The sequence below is a fragment of the Microcaecilia unicolor genome, chromosome 1 (genome assembly GCF_901765095.1).
Source record: "Microcaecilia unicolor chromosome 1, aMicUni1.1, whole genome shotgun sequence".
NCBI lineage: Eukaryota > Metazoa > Chordata > Amphibia > Gymnophiona > Siphonopidae > Microcaecilia > Microcaecilia unicolor.
This window is the reverse complement of record NC_044031.1, coordinates 55,403,491-55,423,623: the sequence shown is the minus strand read 5'-3', so window position 1 is coordinate 55,423,623 and position 20,133 is coordinate 55,403,491. Positions and strand designations below refer to the sequence as shown.

Sequence of the window (20,133 nt, the reverse complement as noted above, 5' to 3'; positions counted from 1 at the left end):
GTGAATAGTTAAGCTCTGGAACTCATTGCTGGAGGATGTCATAATAGCAGTTAGCATATCTGGGTTTGAACAAGTTCCTGGAGGAAAAGTCCATAATTAGCTATTAAGATAGACATGGGGAAAGTCACTACTTATCCCTGGGATCAGTAGCCTGGAAATTTGCTACTCTTTGGGATTCTGCTGGGTACTTGTGACCTGGATTGGCCACTGTTGGAAGCAGGATACTAGGATAGATGGGCCATTGGTGTGGCCCATTATGGCTATTCTTCTTATGTCTCTCTGTATTTGAGAGCATTTGATTATACAGTGCACTTTGAAATATGAGGTTAAAAGTCTGAATCTGAAATCTGACTTTGATTGTTTAGGCACATTTGTTTTGACCGGGTGAGCTTTTATATATGTGTATTTTTTTTCTTTTTCTTTGTTTTTAATTGCATTCCTCAGCCCTCCCTGTACTTTTCAAAGACACACTGAAGAACAAGGAAGCCCCTGAAGGTGAAACAGTCACTCTGCAATGTGAGCTAACCAAAGCTGATGCTTCAGTGGAGTGGAAAAAAGGACAGAAAGCTATTAGGACCAGTAAAAAATATAAAATGAGGCAGGAGGGTCCCACTGCTGAGCTGTTAATCCACGATCTGGATGTGAAGGATACTGGAGAATACACATGCATATGTGGAGATCAGCAGACCACAGCGACCTTAACCGTGAATGGTAAAAATATCATTTCTATTTGAATTTTTAAACTCCTATAGTCCTGTGATGCACTGGGACTAAAAGCTGGCCCTGGCATTTACAACATATTGGTCTAAATCCAAAGGGCCCGATAGCTAGCGTGGGCAGTGTGTTTGCTGTCTGCCAGTGGTGACCGGCATTGAATATCTGGGTTTATTTTGGCCACTAAAAATTAACCAGCTATGCCAGTAATCCTAATAACATCTCTGGGAAATGAATATGATCACTTCAGATATAAATCCACAGGGAATCCAAATAAACCACATGTTGAAACATGTTTTAAAAATTTGTATAAATGTTTAAGTGTGCTCACATCTTTTTCAAGGACATTCACAGACCGGAAGCAGTCTAATTGTAGTCCAACTGTTGTTTATAATCATTGCACACAATTTTTTCAAACGCATGTATATAAATCCAGTAATCAAATTTAAAGGCACTTAGGGATCCTTTTACTAAGCTGCAGCACAAAGTGGCCTGCGGTAGTGTGGGCGTGTGTTTTTGGCTTGTGCCAGGCCAGTTTTTACCATGTTTGGGGAAAAAGGGCTTTTTTTCAATGGGACGGGAAAAGGGCCTGTGATAAAATTGAAACCAGCACGTGCCTATTTATGGTCTGAGCCCTTAACGCCACCCATTGATCTAGCAGTAAGGGCTCACGCGCTACAAGTGTGGCGACCAGTCAGTGCGCACCAACAGCTGATTAACGCCAGAAACGCCTTGAGTGGTAGGAAATAAAAAATCATTTGTTCCGGCAGTATGGGTGCGCACCAAATCTAAAATTACTGCCAGGGGGTGTGCTAGCCTGGCGGTAGTCTCGTTTTGGTGTGTGCTGCATGTGCATAGAGCCTACTGTGCCTTTGTAAAAGGGCCCCTTAGCTTTTAAAGATCTTTTCAGGTCCCGACATGGACCATGTTTTTCATATAGCTGTTTCAAGGAGCCCTTAGATCAAAAGCTCTGGCTGCCTGGTTGACAAGTGTGTGAAGATAGTTGTGAAGGATATTAGGCAGCCAGAGCTTTTGATCTAAGGGTTCCTTGAAACAGCTATATATGAAACATAGTCCATGTTAGGACTCGAAAAGATCTTTAAAAGCTATGGGGTCGTCTTAGAAAGGTGCACTAGCACTTTTAGCGTGCGTTAAAAATATGCACATTCTAAACACTAGAGATGCCCATATATTCCTATGGGCATCTCTAGCATTTAGTGTGTGCTAATCAGCACATGCTAAAATGTAAAACACCCCCCCCCCCCCCCTAAGTGCCTTTAAATTTGATTATTGGATTTATATACACATGTTTGAAAAATTGTGTGTAATGATTATAAAAAAGAGTTGGACTACAATTAGACCGTTTGTGGTCTGTGAGTGTCCTTGAAAAAGATGTGAGCACACTTAAAAATTTATAAAAATGTTTTACAAAGTTTGAATATGTTTCAACATCCTGCTTATTTTCGAAGGAGAAGGGCGGCCATCTTCCAACAGCCACTCTACATTGTGAACTGACCAAGGCCACTGCTGAACTGGAGTGGAAGAAGGGACCGAGGACACTCAAACCAAGTGACAAGTATAAGATGAGGCAGGAGGGTGCCATTGTTGAGCTGGTCATCTGTGACCTAGATGAAAAGGACGCTGGAGATTATACATGTGTTTGTGGGGAGCAGCAGACCACAGCAGCTCTGGCAGTGAAGGGTAAAATACTCTATGCAGTGCTTCATATCTACATTGCCAATATCTTAGTAGCCCCATATTCACAGATTCAGTTTTGCATTTCCTTTAAGCTTGTGTCTAATGCTGTCCTTCATGTTATCTAGATTCTTTTCCCCTGAGTGTCTCATTCTGAGCTTTCTGGTTGCAGCCCCCTATGCCATCCCTTTAGCTGTCCAGGTCACACAAACAATTCCATAGTCAAGGGAGGCTGCTCCCTGAGGAGACAGAATTATCTATTGAGCCTCTTGGTATCTTTAGTTTAAGACCTGCCTTCAAGAAATGCTTTTCCTACATTAGGGACTTTTTTTTTGTTTGTTTTTGTGGATTGTCCATTTCTTGTGCATGCTCACATTACTTGCATTGTACTGTAGTAATTGTTTCCTGTTAGCCACATTGAACCCGAACTTCTTTGGGATAATGTGGGATAGAAATGACTCAAATAAATAAATAATAGTTATTTATAAGGTTTATTACCTGCCTTTATGAAGAGATGAGCCCACTTTATGATGAAGACCACTGGCCATTTTAGTAGTCACTTTCTGGACTGACTCCATTCTGTTTATGTCTTTTTGAAGGTGGTCTCCAACACTAATAAAATGACCAAACATCAGCGTAGTACAAAATCAGAAGAGTGAAGTAAATCTGGAAATAGGCAAACTGAATCATAGTGATAGCAAAAATACGATACAATATCTGTATGACCCACTAGTAAAAGGAAACACTATACAACTTTCTTGTGGCTTCCAAATAAAATTTTACTTTCCTGTGAGGGAAAGAAAACTCCTTTCCCCATTTCCATCTGGCATATGTCCCTTCTCTCCCCCCCATCCAGTGTCTGTCCCTCCTCTCCCTCTTTCTATCTGACATCTGTCCTCTCTCTCCTTCTCATCCAGCATCTCCATCTGTCCTTCCTCCCCCCTCTATCCAACATCTGTCCCATCTCTCCTCACTTCCATCCATCTGTTCCCCATACCCCCTCCCCACTCCATTCTCCATCCAGCATCTGTCCCTCTCCCCCCTCCAATTCTGTGTCTCAGTCTATTTTTCAGCTCCCCCAACACCCAACTCCTCTATCCCCCCCCCCCCCCCCCCCCACCGGACATCTCCACTGCCACTGGCACACTAGGCTCTTCCCACTCCCACCCAATACCCCCTGCCATGGCCACCACTGCTGCTGCTGCTGCTGTTGCTGTTTCAGCAGTGGCAGCAAAAAACTGAAAAAAAGATTGCGGAGCTGCACTGTTCCTGCTTGTGGCTGACTGGCTCTGCCCCAGAACAGGAAATTATGTCAGAGGAAGGTGGGACCAGCAGCCGTGAGCAGGAACAGTGCAGCCCCGCGATCTTTTTTTCTGTTTTTGCCATCACCATGGCAGGAGGGTACTGGGTGTGAGTGGGGAGAGCGGCAGGCATCCAGGCAAAGCCTATGGGCCCCCTAGAGTCTCAGCCCGGTTGCCCGAATGGTCAGTCCACCCCTGATCATCTATGTTTCTTGAACGCAGCCTCTTTTGCCCTTATTTTTTCAGTCACTTGTTTGGAGACCCATATAAGCTTCCTGTTTCTCATGTTTTTGTTTACTTTCCTTGTATATCTGTTGCCATATTTATAACAGCTTTCAGCTTGGACCACTGCGCTTCCACTTTTCCTATGCTTGTCCCTGTTGTCAGCTCCTTCTTCAGGTATTCCCCTATTTTACCAAAATCAGCACGCCTGAAATCCAGTACTTTGAATTTTTTGCGTCTGCAGTCTACTTTCACTCTTTTATCGTGTGTTGATCACTATTGCCTAGGTGGGCACCCACCCGGACATTGGAAACACTTCCTCCATTTGTGAGCAGTAGTTCCAGCATTGATACTTCCCTTGTGGTTTTGGTCACCATTTTTCTGAGCAAAACACCTTGACAGGGATCCACAATCTCTCTTCTTCTTTCCAATTCTGCCAATGGGATGTTCCAATCGACATCAGGCAAGTAGAAATCTCCCAGCAACAGCACCTCCCCTTTCATTCAGAGCTTACAGATATCTCCAATCAGATCCTTCTCCAGCTTCTTCATTTGTGCCAGAGGTCTATAGATAACACCCATGTGGATAGAGCTTCCATCTTCTTTTTCCAGAATGATCCATATGGCTTCTTCCTTTCCCTAGGTGCACTGCATTTCAGCCACTCTGATATTATTTCTCATATAGTGCTACTCCTCCATCTCTTCAGCTCTCCCTCCCAAAAAGATTATAGCCTGGTATGGTCATATCCCATTCATGAGAGTCATTGAATCATGTCTCTGCAATAGCAACAATATCCATGTCTTCCTCAAACATCAGGGCTTGAAATTTTTGAACCTTTTTACTTAGGCTACGAGCATTTGCGCTCACTGCTTTCTACATGTTAAGTGAGGTTAGATGGTTTTCTATAGTAATATTACCTTCCCCATTTCCGTCATGTTTGTGTTTAGGGTGACGTTCTGCATTCCCTTGCTTCCTATTGTCACCCCCACCCTCTAGTTTAAATGTCTAGAAACACACTGTCTGAATTTCTCCCCAAGGATCTTTTTTCCTGTCACAGAAAGATGTAGCCCATCATTACAGTACTCTGTTATTTTTCCATGTACTCCCTCATCCTCCTATGTATTTGAAACCTTCTACTTTACACCAAGCTTCAAGCCACTTATTGAACTCTGTTTTACATAGTCTTTCCTCTCCCTTCTCATATGTAGGAATAACTTCAGAAAACACTGCAGTCTGAATCAAAGGCTTGAGTCCCTCCCCAAGCTTCTGTAATGTTCTCTGTGCTCCACACTTACTGTCGTTAGCCAGGTCATTTGTCCCCAGATGGATTACAATATCAGTATTAGAATCCTTACTCTCTTCTGGGATCACATTTGGTTGGTACTTCTGGTAGCAGAGGATCCTGGAAGGCATTTCACTCGATTGAACTGTGTTCCTAAGTTAATGCCGCTTATAATGGAGTCTCCTAGCAGTAAGAGTTTTCTACTTTGAGCCGATCTATCATTGTTGTGGGAATGTCTTTTGGAATGAGTTATATTCCTTGCCTCTGGCTCCTCAGTACTTTTCTGAGCTTCGTAATGCTCCAGTGCAGCAAAGGAGTTATATAGGAGCAAAGATTGGGAGGGTGAAAGCCTCTGCGACTCAAGTCATAGTCTACCTGAGCTTACTGTGACCCATATATTTCTTTTCCACTTTATTCTCTGTGGCAGTGCTGATGGTAAATTGACAGGGAATTGGGTAGTCCTGGATGCTTCCTTAATTGCAGCCATTTCCTTCTGGAGTTTGTTGATTTAATCTTTCATAACTGATATTTAGAGGCAGATGGGGCAAGCTCTAAGGTTCCAGATGGTTTGCCTTAGGACTAAAACACAACATATATTGCATTGAATAAAAAACATGTTGATATGATTAACAAGTGTGAGATGTACAATGTTAAAGGAAATCAATAAGCAGCATTGTCCTATAGAGGGTTTAATGAAGATAATTGGGGACGATATTCAGACTGCGGGGGGGGGGGGGGGGGGGGGGGTGGAGCTCGGCTAACTATTGTGTTCGGCGGTCAGCTCGGATATTCAATACCAGGCCGTTTCTGGTGGCCAGTATTGAATATCTGGTTTATAGTTTAACCTTAACCGGCTAAGTTAATATTCGAAGATAGCCAGTTAAGTTTAAACCATCCAAAGATATTCCACCTGTTTACGCAGCCAGATGTGGCTGCTTACCATAGCCAGCTATGTGCTTAATATTCTGGAATTCCCAGGTAAATCGCCCAATATAGCCGGTTATCTCCTAACTGCTAACCAGGAATATTCAGCGGAAGATAGCTGGTTATCCCCTACTGAATATTGACATATAGCTGGTTAAGTGCCATTTAACTGGCCTGGTACTATTCCTGGCTGGTTAAATGGTTTTGAATATCAGGGGGAATTGGTTTTCCTATATAGGTAGAGCTAGCCCAGGGGTGGGCAGGGAGGGACTATAAAGTCAGAAGAAAGAAATATTGCAACTTATAGGAGCCTGTAGCTCTCTAAGTCAGAGGAAAGGACATTTGTTTGTTTTTTAATATAGGATATATAGAGGTAAAGTCAGCAGATTACAAGAAATCTAATGAGAGGGACAAATAGGGAAGAGGTCAGTTTAGAATTTATGAAACAAAAACATAAAAATCTGAAGATACATAAATTCTAAATTTCTTAGCTTCAGGCTTGCAGTGCTTCTCAGGGTTCCTAACTCTCCAGGAAGCAGCCTATCCCTTAAAGACAGACTATTAAACACCATGTATAATGGGAGCCAAACTAATTAAGCCTCAATGAACTCCGCAGTAGGAAAAATATTTTTAAAAACACAGATCTGGAAGTATGGCAACCATATTGAACAATTTCAGCATAAAAATAAAACACAAGGCAAAAGAATAGTTATTAAGTCAGGATAAAGACAGAAGTACAGCAATTTGAGCTTGTAGACTATGTTCAAGATTTCTATTGGGCCATTTGGTTTTTCCTCTTAGCTTGCCTTGAATGAAAGCAGAGATTGGGATCAGTGCACTAGCAATTCAGTTTGTATTGAGTGAGAGAAGGGGCTCAGACAGTATGAGAGTAAGAGAGCTTTCAAATGTGTGAGACACACACCTAATGAGTGAGATCTGCCAGCCCTGCAACCTAAATTTAGAAGAAACCAGGCTCTTAATAATAAAGGTACTAGTGAGAATTTGTGGGTTCTGATATCCTACCTCTTTATATTGTATTCCTTAGCGCTTCCTGTACTTTTCAAAGAAGAGTTGAAGAAAGAGAGAGCTACTGAAGGTGGGACAGTTACCCTGCACTGTGAGCTGACCAAAATCACTGCTGATCCAGTGGAGTGGAAGAAGGGGCAGATGACACTCAAACCAAGTGACAAGTATAAAATGATGCAGGAAGGTCGCATTGCTGAGCTGATGATCAAGGACCTAGATGTGAAGGATGCTGGAGATTACACTTGTGTATGTGGAGAGCAGAAGACCATAGCGCCTTTGGAAGTGAAGGGTAAAACAGTTTCTGTAGTTTTCTGTACTTCAATTAAAGCTCAAGCATTAATGTGCTCACATTTTCCATTTCACGAATTGAATTTTTTTTTTTTGGATTCATATTTCAGGCATCCTAGTATATAGCATTTGCTTACAATGTAAAATGTTTCCAATATAAAATCCAATTACATTCTTCTTTGTATTTCCTTACATGGTAAAATTAGGTCTTAACTGCTAGTTTTCTTTCCTTTAGTCACAACAGACCAGTCCGGAACTTATGGGTTATGTCCATCAACCAGCAGATGTAGACCGAGAAAAAATAGTTGCTTGCAACAGGCAGTAATAGTCAAGCATACAAACATGCAGTGCCATAGCGAGGGCGGCTGCCACCCGGGGCGGTTTGCCGCTGCGCACCCCCCGGGGGCAGCAAGGCACATCCCCCCCCCAGAGTGCATTCTTACCAGTCACGTAGGAAAGGGGGCGGGTGGGAGGACCGGTCCGCCCCGAGTGCACGTCGCTGGGAGCTGCGTCGGCTCCGCTGGTTCCCTGCTCTCTCTGCCCCAGAACAGGAAGTAACCTGTTCCGGGGCAGAGGGAGCAGGGAACCGGTGGAGCCGACACCCCCCCCCCCCAGTGGCATGCACCTGGGGCGGACCGCACCTCCCGCCCCCCCCCCCTCTTCCTACGCCACTGGAAACATGGCATTGTATATGGATGTATAGTGCAAGGACAAGAAAGAAACATAGTTGAAAGGCAACAAGAATGTCAGATTCAGGGTAAGAGAGGGAGCTATTAGCAAGAGACTGAATCTTCAGGGCCCATGAGACAGGGAGAGCTCCAGAGTCTCAATGCATGGATGAGATGATGGTGCAGGGAGGAGGGTTTTAGATTTGTTAGGAACTGTGCAACATTCTGGGAAAGGGGGAGCCTACTCCGAAAGGATGGGCTCCACCTTAACCAGGATGGGACAAGGCTGCTGGCATCGGCATTTAAAAAATAGAGCAGCTTTTAAACTAGAAACTGAAGGAAGGCCAACAGTCACTCAAAAACACATGGTTCAAAATAAGGTATCTTTCAAAGATATCACCATAACTGGGAAAATAGGGCATCCCGATAGCAAGGTATCAATAGAGAGCATAGTAGACCAGGTGTCTTTAAATAAATAGCAGACAGATTTTCAAGATTGCACATTATCATTGTCAACTGCTGAGCAAGATGTAAATAGGAACAACAAACATAGTTTGAAATGTCTATGTGCGAATGCCAGAAGCCTAAGAAAGGAATCCTGTTTAGAAGGAATGGATCCACGGAATCTTAGCGGAGATTGGGAGGTGACGCTGGTAATTGGGAAGCAAAACCGGTGCTGGGCAGACTTCTACGGTCTACGCCCTGATAATGACTAAATAGATATAGATGGGCTTGAGTGTAAATTATAAGGGGCTTCGAAATCAGCTTCAGAACTTAGTACAAGAACAGTGCTGGGCAGACTTCTACGGTCTGTGCCCTGAAAAAGGCAAGGACAAATCAAACTCGGGTATACATATAAAGTATCACATACCATGTAAAATGAGTATCTTGTTGGGCAGACTGGATGGACCATACAGGTCTTTAGCTGCTGTCATTTACTATATGTTACTATGTTACTATTATTTATTGTACAGGAGGGGGTGGGAGGGGTGGGCAGAGGAGTAGCCTAATAGAGCAGTGGGCTGGGAACCGGAAAGCCCAGGTCCACATCTCAAGCTGGCTCATTGTAGCCTTAGGCGAGCTACTTAACCTTCCATTACCTTGAGATGTCCAGGTATCTGGAGCAATAGAGGTCTGGATGACTTGTGCAGGGTCACAGGGAGCTGCAGTGGGAATTGAACCTGGGTCTCAGGTTACCACACTAACCATAAAGCTATTCCTTCACCTCCTGTTCTTAAACTGCAAGGGCCATGCTAAGAATTTATTCCTCTATCCTGAGAAAAGCTTTCCTTAATTGTTTTCGCCTTATCATCTAACTTGTTTAGCACTGCTCCTCTGTTCAGCGTATTTAAGGATCTATTGATTCCTAACAAGTTTGGTATTCCCACACGCCATCATTCTACTAACATACACACTTACACTTCCTTTTTCACTAGAGGGCTTGCTGTTATCTTTACTAGTGGAACATGTTTAGAATACAGGAATTCAGCAATGTTATGTATGCTTACTATTGATTGATTGTATGTATTTTTAATCTCCTTTCCTACTTCGAGGCTCATTTTCAAAGCACTTAGCCTCCCAAAGTTCCATAGAAACCTATGGAACTTAGCCTCCCAAAGTGCTTTGAAAATATACCTCTTTGTGTCCCAGGTGATACACAAATAATACAAAAAAAATTACTACTAGCATTATATAAATTCTAAGTACTGTTATATGGTGATTTTGAATAGAAAGCAAAGGCTAGTTTTGGTCACAGTAAGAAAGAAAAACATAAATTTGGATGCTCTTGGCTATAAGAGAAGTATCTATTTTTTGAACAAAAATTAGGGGAGAATATAGCATTTAAATCAAGCAGCTGCAGTACTAGTAATAGTATTTTCTAACTTCTTTGATCATGCTGTACTTGGAATCCAATGTGATCTCCATAGAAATGGTTTTCTCCGGCACTGAAGGAGAACTGTGCTCTCCTCAGATTCTCAGAGAAACATAGAACATAACATGATGGCAGACAAGGCCATGGGGCTCGTTTGTCAGATGCAACACCACAGATCCTCTTCTGTGTCAGGCTTTACCTTCTCATCCTTGCATCTAAGGTTCCACAGGACTCAGTTTTCAGCTGGTTCAGTCTCTGGATTGAGTTAAATCCCAGCACTGGTAAAGCGAAGTTGAAAGCAAGCATTTAGTGATAACACCTCTTGTCTCATTCCTATAAATTTCTTACTCTTTTCCTGGGTCCCTTTAGAAATATCGGGAAAAATCTGAATTTTTCCTCCTAGAAATGCATTCTTCTTTTTTAAGATAAGAAATATGTGTTTTTTGCAGGGCTTTTTTTAAGGGGGTACTTGGGGGTACTGAGTACCGGCACCTTTTCCATTGTCTGCTAAAATTGACCTGTGGATCCCAAGTTTTAATGAAAGAGCTCAGGCTCTACACACCAATTTTGCCTTGGCATAGATTCTGTGACTGGTTGCAGGGGTCCTGGCTATTGTGGGGTGGGTCCCTCAGTGATCACCTCATCCCTGAAGGGTGGCCTGACATTTGAGTACCGGCACCTTTTTTGCTAGAAGAAACACACTGTTTTTTTTAAGCTTTCCAATACAACACGAATGAATTTACCGCTATAAACACACCAAAACTAAACCTTCCAATCTCGGAAACTTTAAAAATCCTTGGAGTCACTATTGACCGCCACTTAACACTTGAAACTCATGCAAACAACACAACCAAAAAGATGTTCTACTGCATGTGGAAACTGAAAAGAATAAGACCATTCTTCCTGAGATCCGTCTTTCGCAGCCTAGTACAATCCCTCGTACTCAGCCATCTGGATTACTGCAACTCACTATACGCAGGTTGTAAAGAGCAAATACTGAGGAAACTTCAAACAGCCCAGAACACAGCAGCCAGACTCATCTTCGGAAAACCAAAATACGAAAGTGCAAAACCCTTACGAGAGAAGCTACACTGGCTCCCACTCAAGGAACGCATTACTTTTAAAGTATGCACAATTAGTCCACAAAATCATTCACGGTGAAGCCCCAGCTTACATGTCTGACTTAATAGACCTACCACCCAGAAACGCTAAAAGATCATCCCAAACTTTCCTCAACCTCCACTTCCCTAATTGCAAAGGCATAAGATACAAAACGCTGCACGCATCAACCTTTTCTTATATGAGCACGCAATTCTGGAATACACTACCACGCAACCTGAAAACGATCAGCGAACTAACCAACTTCCGCAGAGTATTGAAGACTCATCTCTTTGATAAAATTTATTGAAAGGATCAAAACACAGGAAGTCCACACACACTGTTAGTAATGCACCAATACATTCTCTTCTGAATTCCCATCCCCCATAATCTTACCACATTTATACCTCTACTCACAGAAAAATGTTATACAGAATGTCCTCCACTATTGTTTTGCTGCCCAATCAGTTTCCCGTTGTTTCTTTTCATTGTTCCATTGTTCTTTTCCATTGTTCTATTCCCTTAACGATACTTTGACTTTGTTTTCGCATAACTCCTCACAATGTAATCCATAACCGAGTTGTAACAAATTGTATTTCCATCATTCACAATGTATTGTAAGCCACACTGAACCCGCAAATAAGTGGGAAAATGTGGTATACAAATGCAATAAATTATGCAGCTTTTTGAATTCACAGGGTAGCATGGGTGAAGGTCCAGTTGTTTAGCTGACCAAGATATAATTAAGGGAAGATTACCTGTATTTTCTTTTTATAATTCTCTTTTAGTCCAACTTCCTTTGGAATATCATCATGGATCCTCCATAATTGTGGACTACTTAACCAAGTTTTTCTTTATGTTTTCGTAACTATTTCTACTACTAATACTACTACTACTATTTAGCATTTCTATAGCGCTACAAGGCGTACGCAGCGCTGCACAAACATAGAAGAAAGACAGTCCCTGCTCATAGAGCTTACAATCTAATAGACAAAAAATAAAGTAAGCAAATCAAATCAATTAATGTGTACAGGAAGGAGGAGAGGAGGGTAGGTGGTTACAAGTGGTTATGAGTCAAAAGCAATGTTAAAGAGGTGGGCTTTCAGTCTAGATTTAAAGGTGGCCAAGGATGGGGCAAGACGTAGGGGCTCAGGAAGTTTATTCCAGGCGTAGAGTGCAGCGAGACAGAAGGCGCGAAGTCTGGAGTTGGCAGTAGTGGAGAAGGGAACAGATAAGAAGGATTTATCCATGGAGCGGAGTGCACGGGAAGGGGTGTAGGGAAGGACGAGTGTGGAGAGATACTGGGGAGCAGCAGAGTGAGTACATTTATAGGTTAGTGGAAGAAGTTTGAACAGGATGCGAAAACGGATAGGGAGCCAGTGAAGTGACTTGAGGAGAGGGGTAGTATGAGTAAAGTGAGTTTAAAAATTTTTTTCTTAATATCTTGGTGTTATTTCTTTCAAAGATATATATTTGTCTTTGTGAATTTAATTGCATAAATAAATATATATATTTTTAAAAATCGCAGCACTGGTGTTCAACTTAATCCGTCTATTCAGCGCTGCTATCTGTCTCGGTTGCTGTATTGCATATACAGTGGAGCGGAGTGGAGGAGTGGCCTAGTGGTTAGGGTGGTGGACTTTGGTCCTGAGGAACTGAGTTCAATTCCCAGCACAGGCAGCTCCTTGTGACTTTTGGCAAGTCATTTAACCCTCCATTGCCTGCCACCATGAGTGGGAAAGCACAGGGTACAAATGTAACATAAATAAATAAAATATACACACTGGCTGATAACCACAGTGCTGCCAGTGCTCTCCATTTGGGCTAACTCAGCCTGGCTTTTTGTATGTTCTCATAGGTCTCAGTCTTTGCATTATGATATAGTGACCATCCAATTTCCATCCCTCAGAGTTGCCTGCACTTTTCAAGGTGGAAATGAAGAATGAAGATTTCACAGAAGGTGGAACAGCCACCCTGCACTGTGAGCTGAACAAGGCCACTACTACTTCGGTGGAGTGGAAGAAAGGACACAGGACACTCAAACCAAGTAACAAGTATAAAATGAGACAGGAGGGTCCCGTTGCTGAGCTGGTGATCCACGACCTTGATGAGAAAGATGCTGGAGATTACACTTGTGTGTATGGGGAACAGCAAACCACAGCATCCTTGGCAGTGAAGGGTAAATTGTGCCTGGAAAAAAAAAACAATGTGTACATTTTTGTGGGAATTTGTGCACTCTGTTAGTTAATGTACTGTGTTAACTGTTAGCATGGGCTTTTACTAAGTTAAAAAGCCCATTCATCTTAGTAAATAGGCCTCTAAGTGTTTACCGTGCACTGGAATGTCTATATGCCTTTGTGATGGCAGTTATTGAGCTTCTGGTAGCTACCGTGTCCCCAACTCTTTTCCATCTTGACAGCAGTTGGAAATCCAAACCTGGAAAACCTTGAAGAAATATAAAGATACATGCCCATTTTACTGCCTTATTGCCTGCTGACAGTTGGTTGGCCAGCCTAGAGTCCACCATTCAATAATTCACCTTCTGTTGACTCAAGTAGAAACTTAGGACCTGATATTCAAAGCAAATAAACTGGGCAGGAGATACTCCTGCCCAGTTAAATCATGTTCAGCTCCCCGTTGCGAATATTCAATGCCACTTAACTAGGCTTTGCCGCTGAATATTGGCTCTGACCCCTATGGCAACTGCCTGGATAGTGTGGGTGGAGTCAGGGAGGGGCCACCAGTTATGCAGGCAGCGGTCATATACAGTGCTGGTGCTCGCATAGTTAAGTGGGGAGATAGGACCTCACAAACGGCAGCCCTACCATTGCCTGCTTAGCTGTGTGAATGCCAACATTGAATATCAGCTGGCTCCTGCATAATTCAGTGCCCAGACATGAACCCAGCATTGAATATTGAACCATTTTGATCATGGTTGTCAGCAGCTTCAAAACCACTGACCACCACCGACTGTATATTGGCCCTAGTTTCTAAGATCTCTAAGGACAGCGAAATAACTAGTGTACCTGAATGTAATTCACCTTACATAGTAACATAGAGGTCAATATTCAAAGCGATTTACCAACTTGAAACAGCTCCTGGCCAGTTAACCGCCTGTTTGGGGCTAACCACTAATTTTCAGCGGCATTTAACTGTGTAGTTCTGTTTAAAATAACCAATTATGGCTGAACTAAAAACCGACTATTTGAGGGGTGTTCCAGGGGCAGAGTCGGCACTCGGTCTGTTAAGTACCGATAAGCAGCACTTAACTAGCCAGATTAACCGCATAAATAAGAGAGCATAAAAGACAGTCCTATATTTATATGGTAACCCATAGGCAGTTAAGTGTTGAATGTCACATTTAACTATCTATGTTAGCCAGCTCTGGAAACCTGGAAGTTCGATGCCAGTGCCCATAAATGGCCCAGCATTGAATTTTCAGGTTTAACACTGGCAGCGCTCAGCAAAACATTGATCACCACCGGCTAAATATTGGACCCATAGTAAATGATGGCAGAGAAAGACCAGCATGGTCCATCCAGTCTATCCAGAAATGTGGCCAGTGTTGCACCTGCCGCTTCCTGCAGGTTACCCTCCCCCTCTTTTTTTTTATTTGTGTGAGTCAGTTATGTTTTATTTGAGTAGAAATACTCTATACTTTTTTCTGTTTTTTTTTTTTTATTTTATAATATAGCAAATACAAAGTTACATAGCCAAATTGGAGTCTGTAATGAAGCAGGTAAAAATAGAATTAGAAATATAATAAGCTTCAAATGAAAAGCATAACCATAAAAACAAATAAAGCAGGTAAATAGATAGGTCCTGTGCATTACACTGGGTTATTAATGGAAAGTGAGTTAGATAAATATTTATCTAATTCAAGCCACTTATGCTTGAAACCGGCCAAAGAGTCGGTTGGGCCGCTGGACGAAAATGGTGTTAAAGGGGCGATCAAGGAGGACAAAGCCGTAGCGGAGAAATTAAATGAATTCTTTGCTTCGGTCTTCACCGAGGAGGATTTGGGGGGGACACCGGTGCCGGAAAGAATATTTGAAGCGGGGGAGTCGGAGAAACTAAACAAATTCTCTGTAACCTTGGAGGATGTAATGGGTCAGTTCAGCAAGCTGAAGAGTAGTAAATCACCGGGACCTGATGGTATTCATCCCAGAGTATTAATAGAACTAAAAAATGAACTTGCGGAGCTACTGTTAGAAATATGCAATCTGTCCCTAAAATCGAGTGTAATACCGGAAGACTGGAGGGTAGCCAATGTTACTCCGATTTTTAAGAAAGGTTCCAGAGGAGATCCGGGAAATTATAGACCGGTGAGTCTGACGTCGGTGCCGGGCAAGATGGTGGAGGCTATTATTAAGAATAAAATTGCAGAGCATATACAAAAACATGGACTGATGAGACAAAGTCAGCACGGATTTAGTGAAGGGAAGTCTTGCCTCACCAATCTAATGCATTTTTTTGAGGGGGTAAGCAAACATGTGGACAATGGGGAGCCGGTTGATATTGTATATCTGGATTTTCAGAAGGCGTTTGACAAAGTGCCGCACGAAAGACTCCTGAAGAAATTGCAGAGTCATGGAATCGGAGGTAGGGTATTATTATGGATTAAGAACTGGTTGAAAGATAGGAAGCAGAGAGTAGGATTGCGTGGCCAGTATTCTCAGTGGAGGAGGGTAGTTAGTGGGGTCCCGCAGGGGTCTGTGCTGGGTCCGTTGCTTTTTAATGTATTTATAAATGACCTAGAGATGGGAATAACTAGTGAGGTAATTAAATTCGCCGATGACACAAAATTATTCAGGGTCGTCAAGTCGCAGGAGGAATGTGAACGATTACAGGAGGACCTTGCGAGACTGGGAGAATGGGCGTGCAAGTGGCAGATGAAGTTCAATGTTGACAAGTGCAAAGTGATGCATGTGGGTAAGAGGAACCCGAATTATAGCTACGTCTTGCAAGGTTCCGCGTTAGGAGTTACGGATCAAGAAAGGGATCTGGGTGTCGTCGTCGATGATACGCTGAAACCTTCTGCTCAGTGTGCTGCTGCGGCTAGGAAAGCGAATAGAATGTTGGGTGTTATTAAGAAGGGTATGGAGTCCAGGTGTGCGGATGTTATAATGCCGTTGTATCGCTCCATGGTGCGACCGCACCTGGAGTATTGTGTTCAGTACTGGTCTCCGTATCTCAAAAAAGATATAGTAGAATTGGAAAAGGTACAGCGAAGGGCGACGAAAATGATAGTGGGGATGGGACGACTTTCCTATGAAGAGAGGCTGAGAAGGCTAGGGCTTTTCAGCTTGGAGAAGAGACGGCTGAGGGGAGATATGATAGAAGTGTATAAAATAATGAGTGGAATGGATCGGGTGGATGTGAAGCGACTGTTCACGCTATCCAAAAATACTAGGACTAGAGGGCATGAGTTGAAGCTACAGTGTGGTAAATTTAAAACGAATCGGAGAAAATTTTTCTTCACCCAACGTGTAATTAGACTCTGGAATTCATTGCCGGAGAACGTGGTACGGGCGGTTAGCTTGACGGAGTTTAAAAAGGGGTTAGATAGATTCCTAAAGGACAAGTCCATAGACCGCTATTAAATGGACTGGAAAAATTCCTCATTTTTAGGTATAACTTGTCTGGAATGTTTTTACGTTTGGGGAGCGTGCCAGGTGCCCTTGACCTGGATTGGCCACTGTCGGTGACAGGATGCTGGGCTAGATGGACCTTTGGTCTTTCCCAGTATGGCACTACTTATGTACTTATGCTTGGTTACACATAGGAGAAACAAATGTCAAAAAAATGTCCTCATATTTTTTTTAGTTACATTTGTACCCTGTGCTTTCCCACTCATGGCAGGCTCAATGTGGCAATGGAGGGTTAAGTGACTTGCCCAGAGTCACAAGGAGCTGCCTGTGCCTGAAGTGGGAATTGAACTCAGTTCCTCAGGACCAAAGTCCACCACCCTAAACACTAGGCTACTCCTCCACTAGCACATTCCATGTAGAAGCCTGCCCTTGCAGCCGCGCAGGCTTCTGTTTCTGTGAGTCTGACGTCCTGCATGTATGTGCAGGACGTCAGACTCACAGAAACAGAAGCCTGCGCAGCTGCAAGGGCAGGCTTCTACATGGAATATCAACATTGACATTCCATGTAGAATCTCAAATAGTAGCAACAGAATCTCAATAGTAGCAACATTCCATCTAGAATCTCCAATAGTTTCTATTTTATTACATTTGTACCCTGCGCTTTCCCACTCATAGCAGGCTCATTGTGGCTTACATGGGGCAATGGAGGGTTAAATGACTTGCCCAGAGTCACAAGGAGCTACCTGTGCCTGAAGTGGGAATTGAACTCAGTTCCTCAGGACCAAAGTCCACCACCCTAACCACTAGGCCACTCCTCCACATATAATGGCAAAAGTTACATGGCATGAATACAGGCTGAGGATGAGGCCATTGAGGAAATATTTAGTCTGCACCAGTACTGTTTGTCTGCAGTTAGGATTTACTTTTGTCCATTCTATGTCCTCCAGAGCTGCCTGCACTTTTCAAAGAAGAACTGAAAAATGAAGAAGCCACAGAGCAAGGAAAGGCCACCCTGTGCTGTGAGCTGACCAAGGTTGCTCCAGTGGAGTGGAAAAAGGGACCCAAGACTCTCAAGCCCAGTAGCAAATACAAAATGAGGCAGGAGGGTCCCATTGCTGAGCTGGTAATCTGTGATCTTGAAGTTAAGGATGCTGGAGATTACACCTGTGTCTGTGGACAGCAGCAGACCACAGCAGCCCTAGCAGTGAAGGGTAAAATATCCCCATCATTTCCCTAGCCCTAGCCATGTGTTTATCCTCCTATCATTCCCTTTCCTCGGCCACTAATTTAAAGTTTGTGTGGTGATACTTGAAATATCAATTTAACAGTTGACCAGAACTTTGTTCTTATTTTCTGCATTTAAATGCTCTTTTCATTTTCATCCAGATACTAGACCAGTCCAGAAATAAGGAAGCTGTGTTCATCAACCAGCAGATGTGGAGACAGAGAAAGAAAAGTAGTTCTTTGTAACTTGTCCCTTAAGGATATCGTGCAACCATAGAATTTTCAGTATTTTTCTCTGCCTCCAAGCGTATGATGAATGGACAGTTCAGCTTCTCCTTGATACTTATCACATACTGTAGCTTCTGAGCTGTGTGTCAGTAGAGCAGGGGGTTCCTAATAGACAGTTTATGCTCCTTTCAATATATTGAAAACTTGTCTGGAGCCACAGTGACTCGCCCGATAAGGCGAGTCATAACAAACTACTTTCTTTCTCTGTCTCCATCCACCGGTTGATGGACTGGTCTGGTAGGCTAAAGGAAAGAAAATTATCAGGTTAGACAAAATTTATCCTAATGTCCTTCTTGTGCATTCTCTAGAGCTGCCTACATATTTCAAAAAGGAAATGAAGAATGAGAAAGCGACAGAAGGTGGGACAGTCACTCTGTCCTGTGAGCTGACCAAAGCTGATGCCCCAGTAGAGTGGAAGAAGGGACACAAGATGCTCAAATCAAGTGACAAATATAAAATAAGGCAGGAGGGTGCCATTGCTGAGCTGGTGGTTCAGGACCTAGATGTGAAGGATGCTGGAGATTATACTTGTGTGTGTGGAGAGCAGAAGACCACAGCAGCCTTAATAGTGAATGGTAAATTATAGAACATAGACCAGTACAAAAGATACATGAGATACATTTACTGGGTAGAAAGGATTTAAACAGGGTCAAATCTCTTCCTCGGCATAATAAACCTTGTCATTCAAAATATTGTTAAAACACCACAGAATATTCAATTTAAATGGATCCACCCCAAAACGCGGGAAACAAAAGAAAAAAGCAAACACTTAGGGGTATGTTTACTATGGCACGTTAGCATTTTTCATGTGCCTTTAAAATTAAGGCATGTTAATCCCTAACGCGCCTATACATTCCTAGAGACATTGAGTTGGAACATGTGTAAGCATCCAGATGGAGTCCTACTAAGAGACGTGCCTTTGATGGACTTTATCTCAGCTGTTGTGAAAGTACACAGGACAACGTGGATGTGGCAGAGTATCCTATATAATAAAACGCACCTCCAACATTCTGAAGCTGACTGCATGGCTGAGGCATTCCTGTTCTCTGTATCCATCTCCTGAATTGACATCACGTACTTCCGGGTTCGTCACAAGCAGAAGTGACCAACGACACAAGGTTTCTCGGCTTCAGAATGTTGGAGGTGCATTCTATGAAATAGGATTAGTCAGTTCCTTGAAGCACAGCCAGAGCTCAGCGTCCTGCACAGTAACACTCAGACACCAGTGAGAGAGAGAGGGGGGGGGGGGGGCCTGACACCAGAGAGAGGGAGGGAGGGGGGCCTGACACCAGAGGGGGGGGGGGAAAGTATCTCTGTAATACACACACTTTCTCTCTCACACACTCTCTCTCACGTCTTTCTCTCTCTCACTCTCACACACTGTCTCTCACACACTCTATGTCTCACACTGTATCACATTCACTCTCTATGTGTCACACAGTCACTCACACACTCGCTTGGTCTCATACACTCAGTCTCACAGAGAGTCTGTGCCTTACACACACTCTCTCTCTCGCACACACTGTATCTGTGTGAAACACACTCTCTGTCTCTCACACTGTGTCTCATACGCACTTGCACACACTCTCACACACACACTCTGTCTCACAGACACACTCGCACCCAGACTCACTCTCTCTCATACACACACACTCGCACATTCACTCTCTCTCTCACTCACACACAGTCACTCTCACATACACTGTCTCAAACATACACACTCCGAGGAAAACCTTGCTAGCGCCCATTTCATTTGTGTCAGAAACGAGCCTTTTTTACTAGTTTAGAATATAAGATTGTCATCCATCGAAGATACTTGTTTTATTATTGCTGCTTGGACAAATGATTGGGCAGCATAAGTTGAACACGTTGTTACGTTAAGACTATAAAATCATTTTCAGGTGGACATACAACGCTGGACATTATTGCAGCTGAGTTT

The 20,133-nt window shown here is 43.1% G+C and overlaps 1 protein-coding gene across 2 annotated transcripts in view; it reads left to right on the top strand.

Annotated features, from left to right (window-relative positions):
• The window catches only part of OBSCN (obscurin, cytoskeletal calmodulin and titin-interacting RhoGEF), a 472,877-nt gene that overhangs the window by 109,602 nt on the left and 343,142 nt on the right, over positions 1 to 20,133 (top strand). For both annotated transcript variants that reach the window (XM_030197417.1, XM_030197425.1), the window contains exons 28-31: positions 445 to 711; positions 13,001 to 13,270; positions 17,630 to 17,893; positions 18,503 to 18,769. In XM_030197417.1, the coding sequence (XP_030053277.1) occupies positions 445 to 711; positions 13,001 to 13,270; positions 17,630 to 17,893; positions 18,503 to 18,769 (1,068 nt within the window). The remainder of the gene's footprint in view (positions 1 to 444; positions 712 to 13,000; positions 13,271 to 17,629; positions 17,894 to 18,502; positions 18,770 to 20,133) is intronic.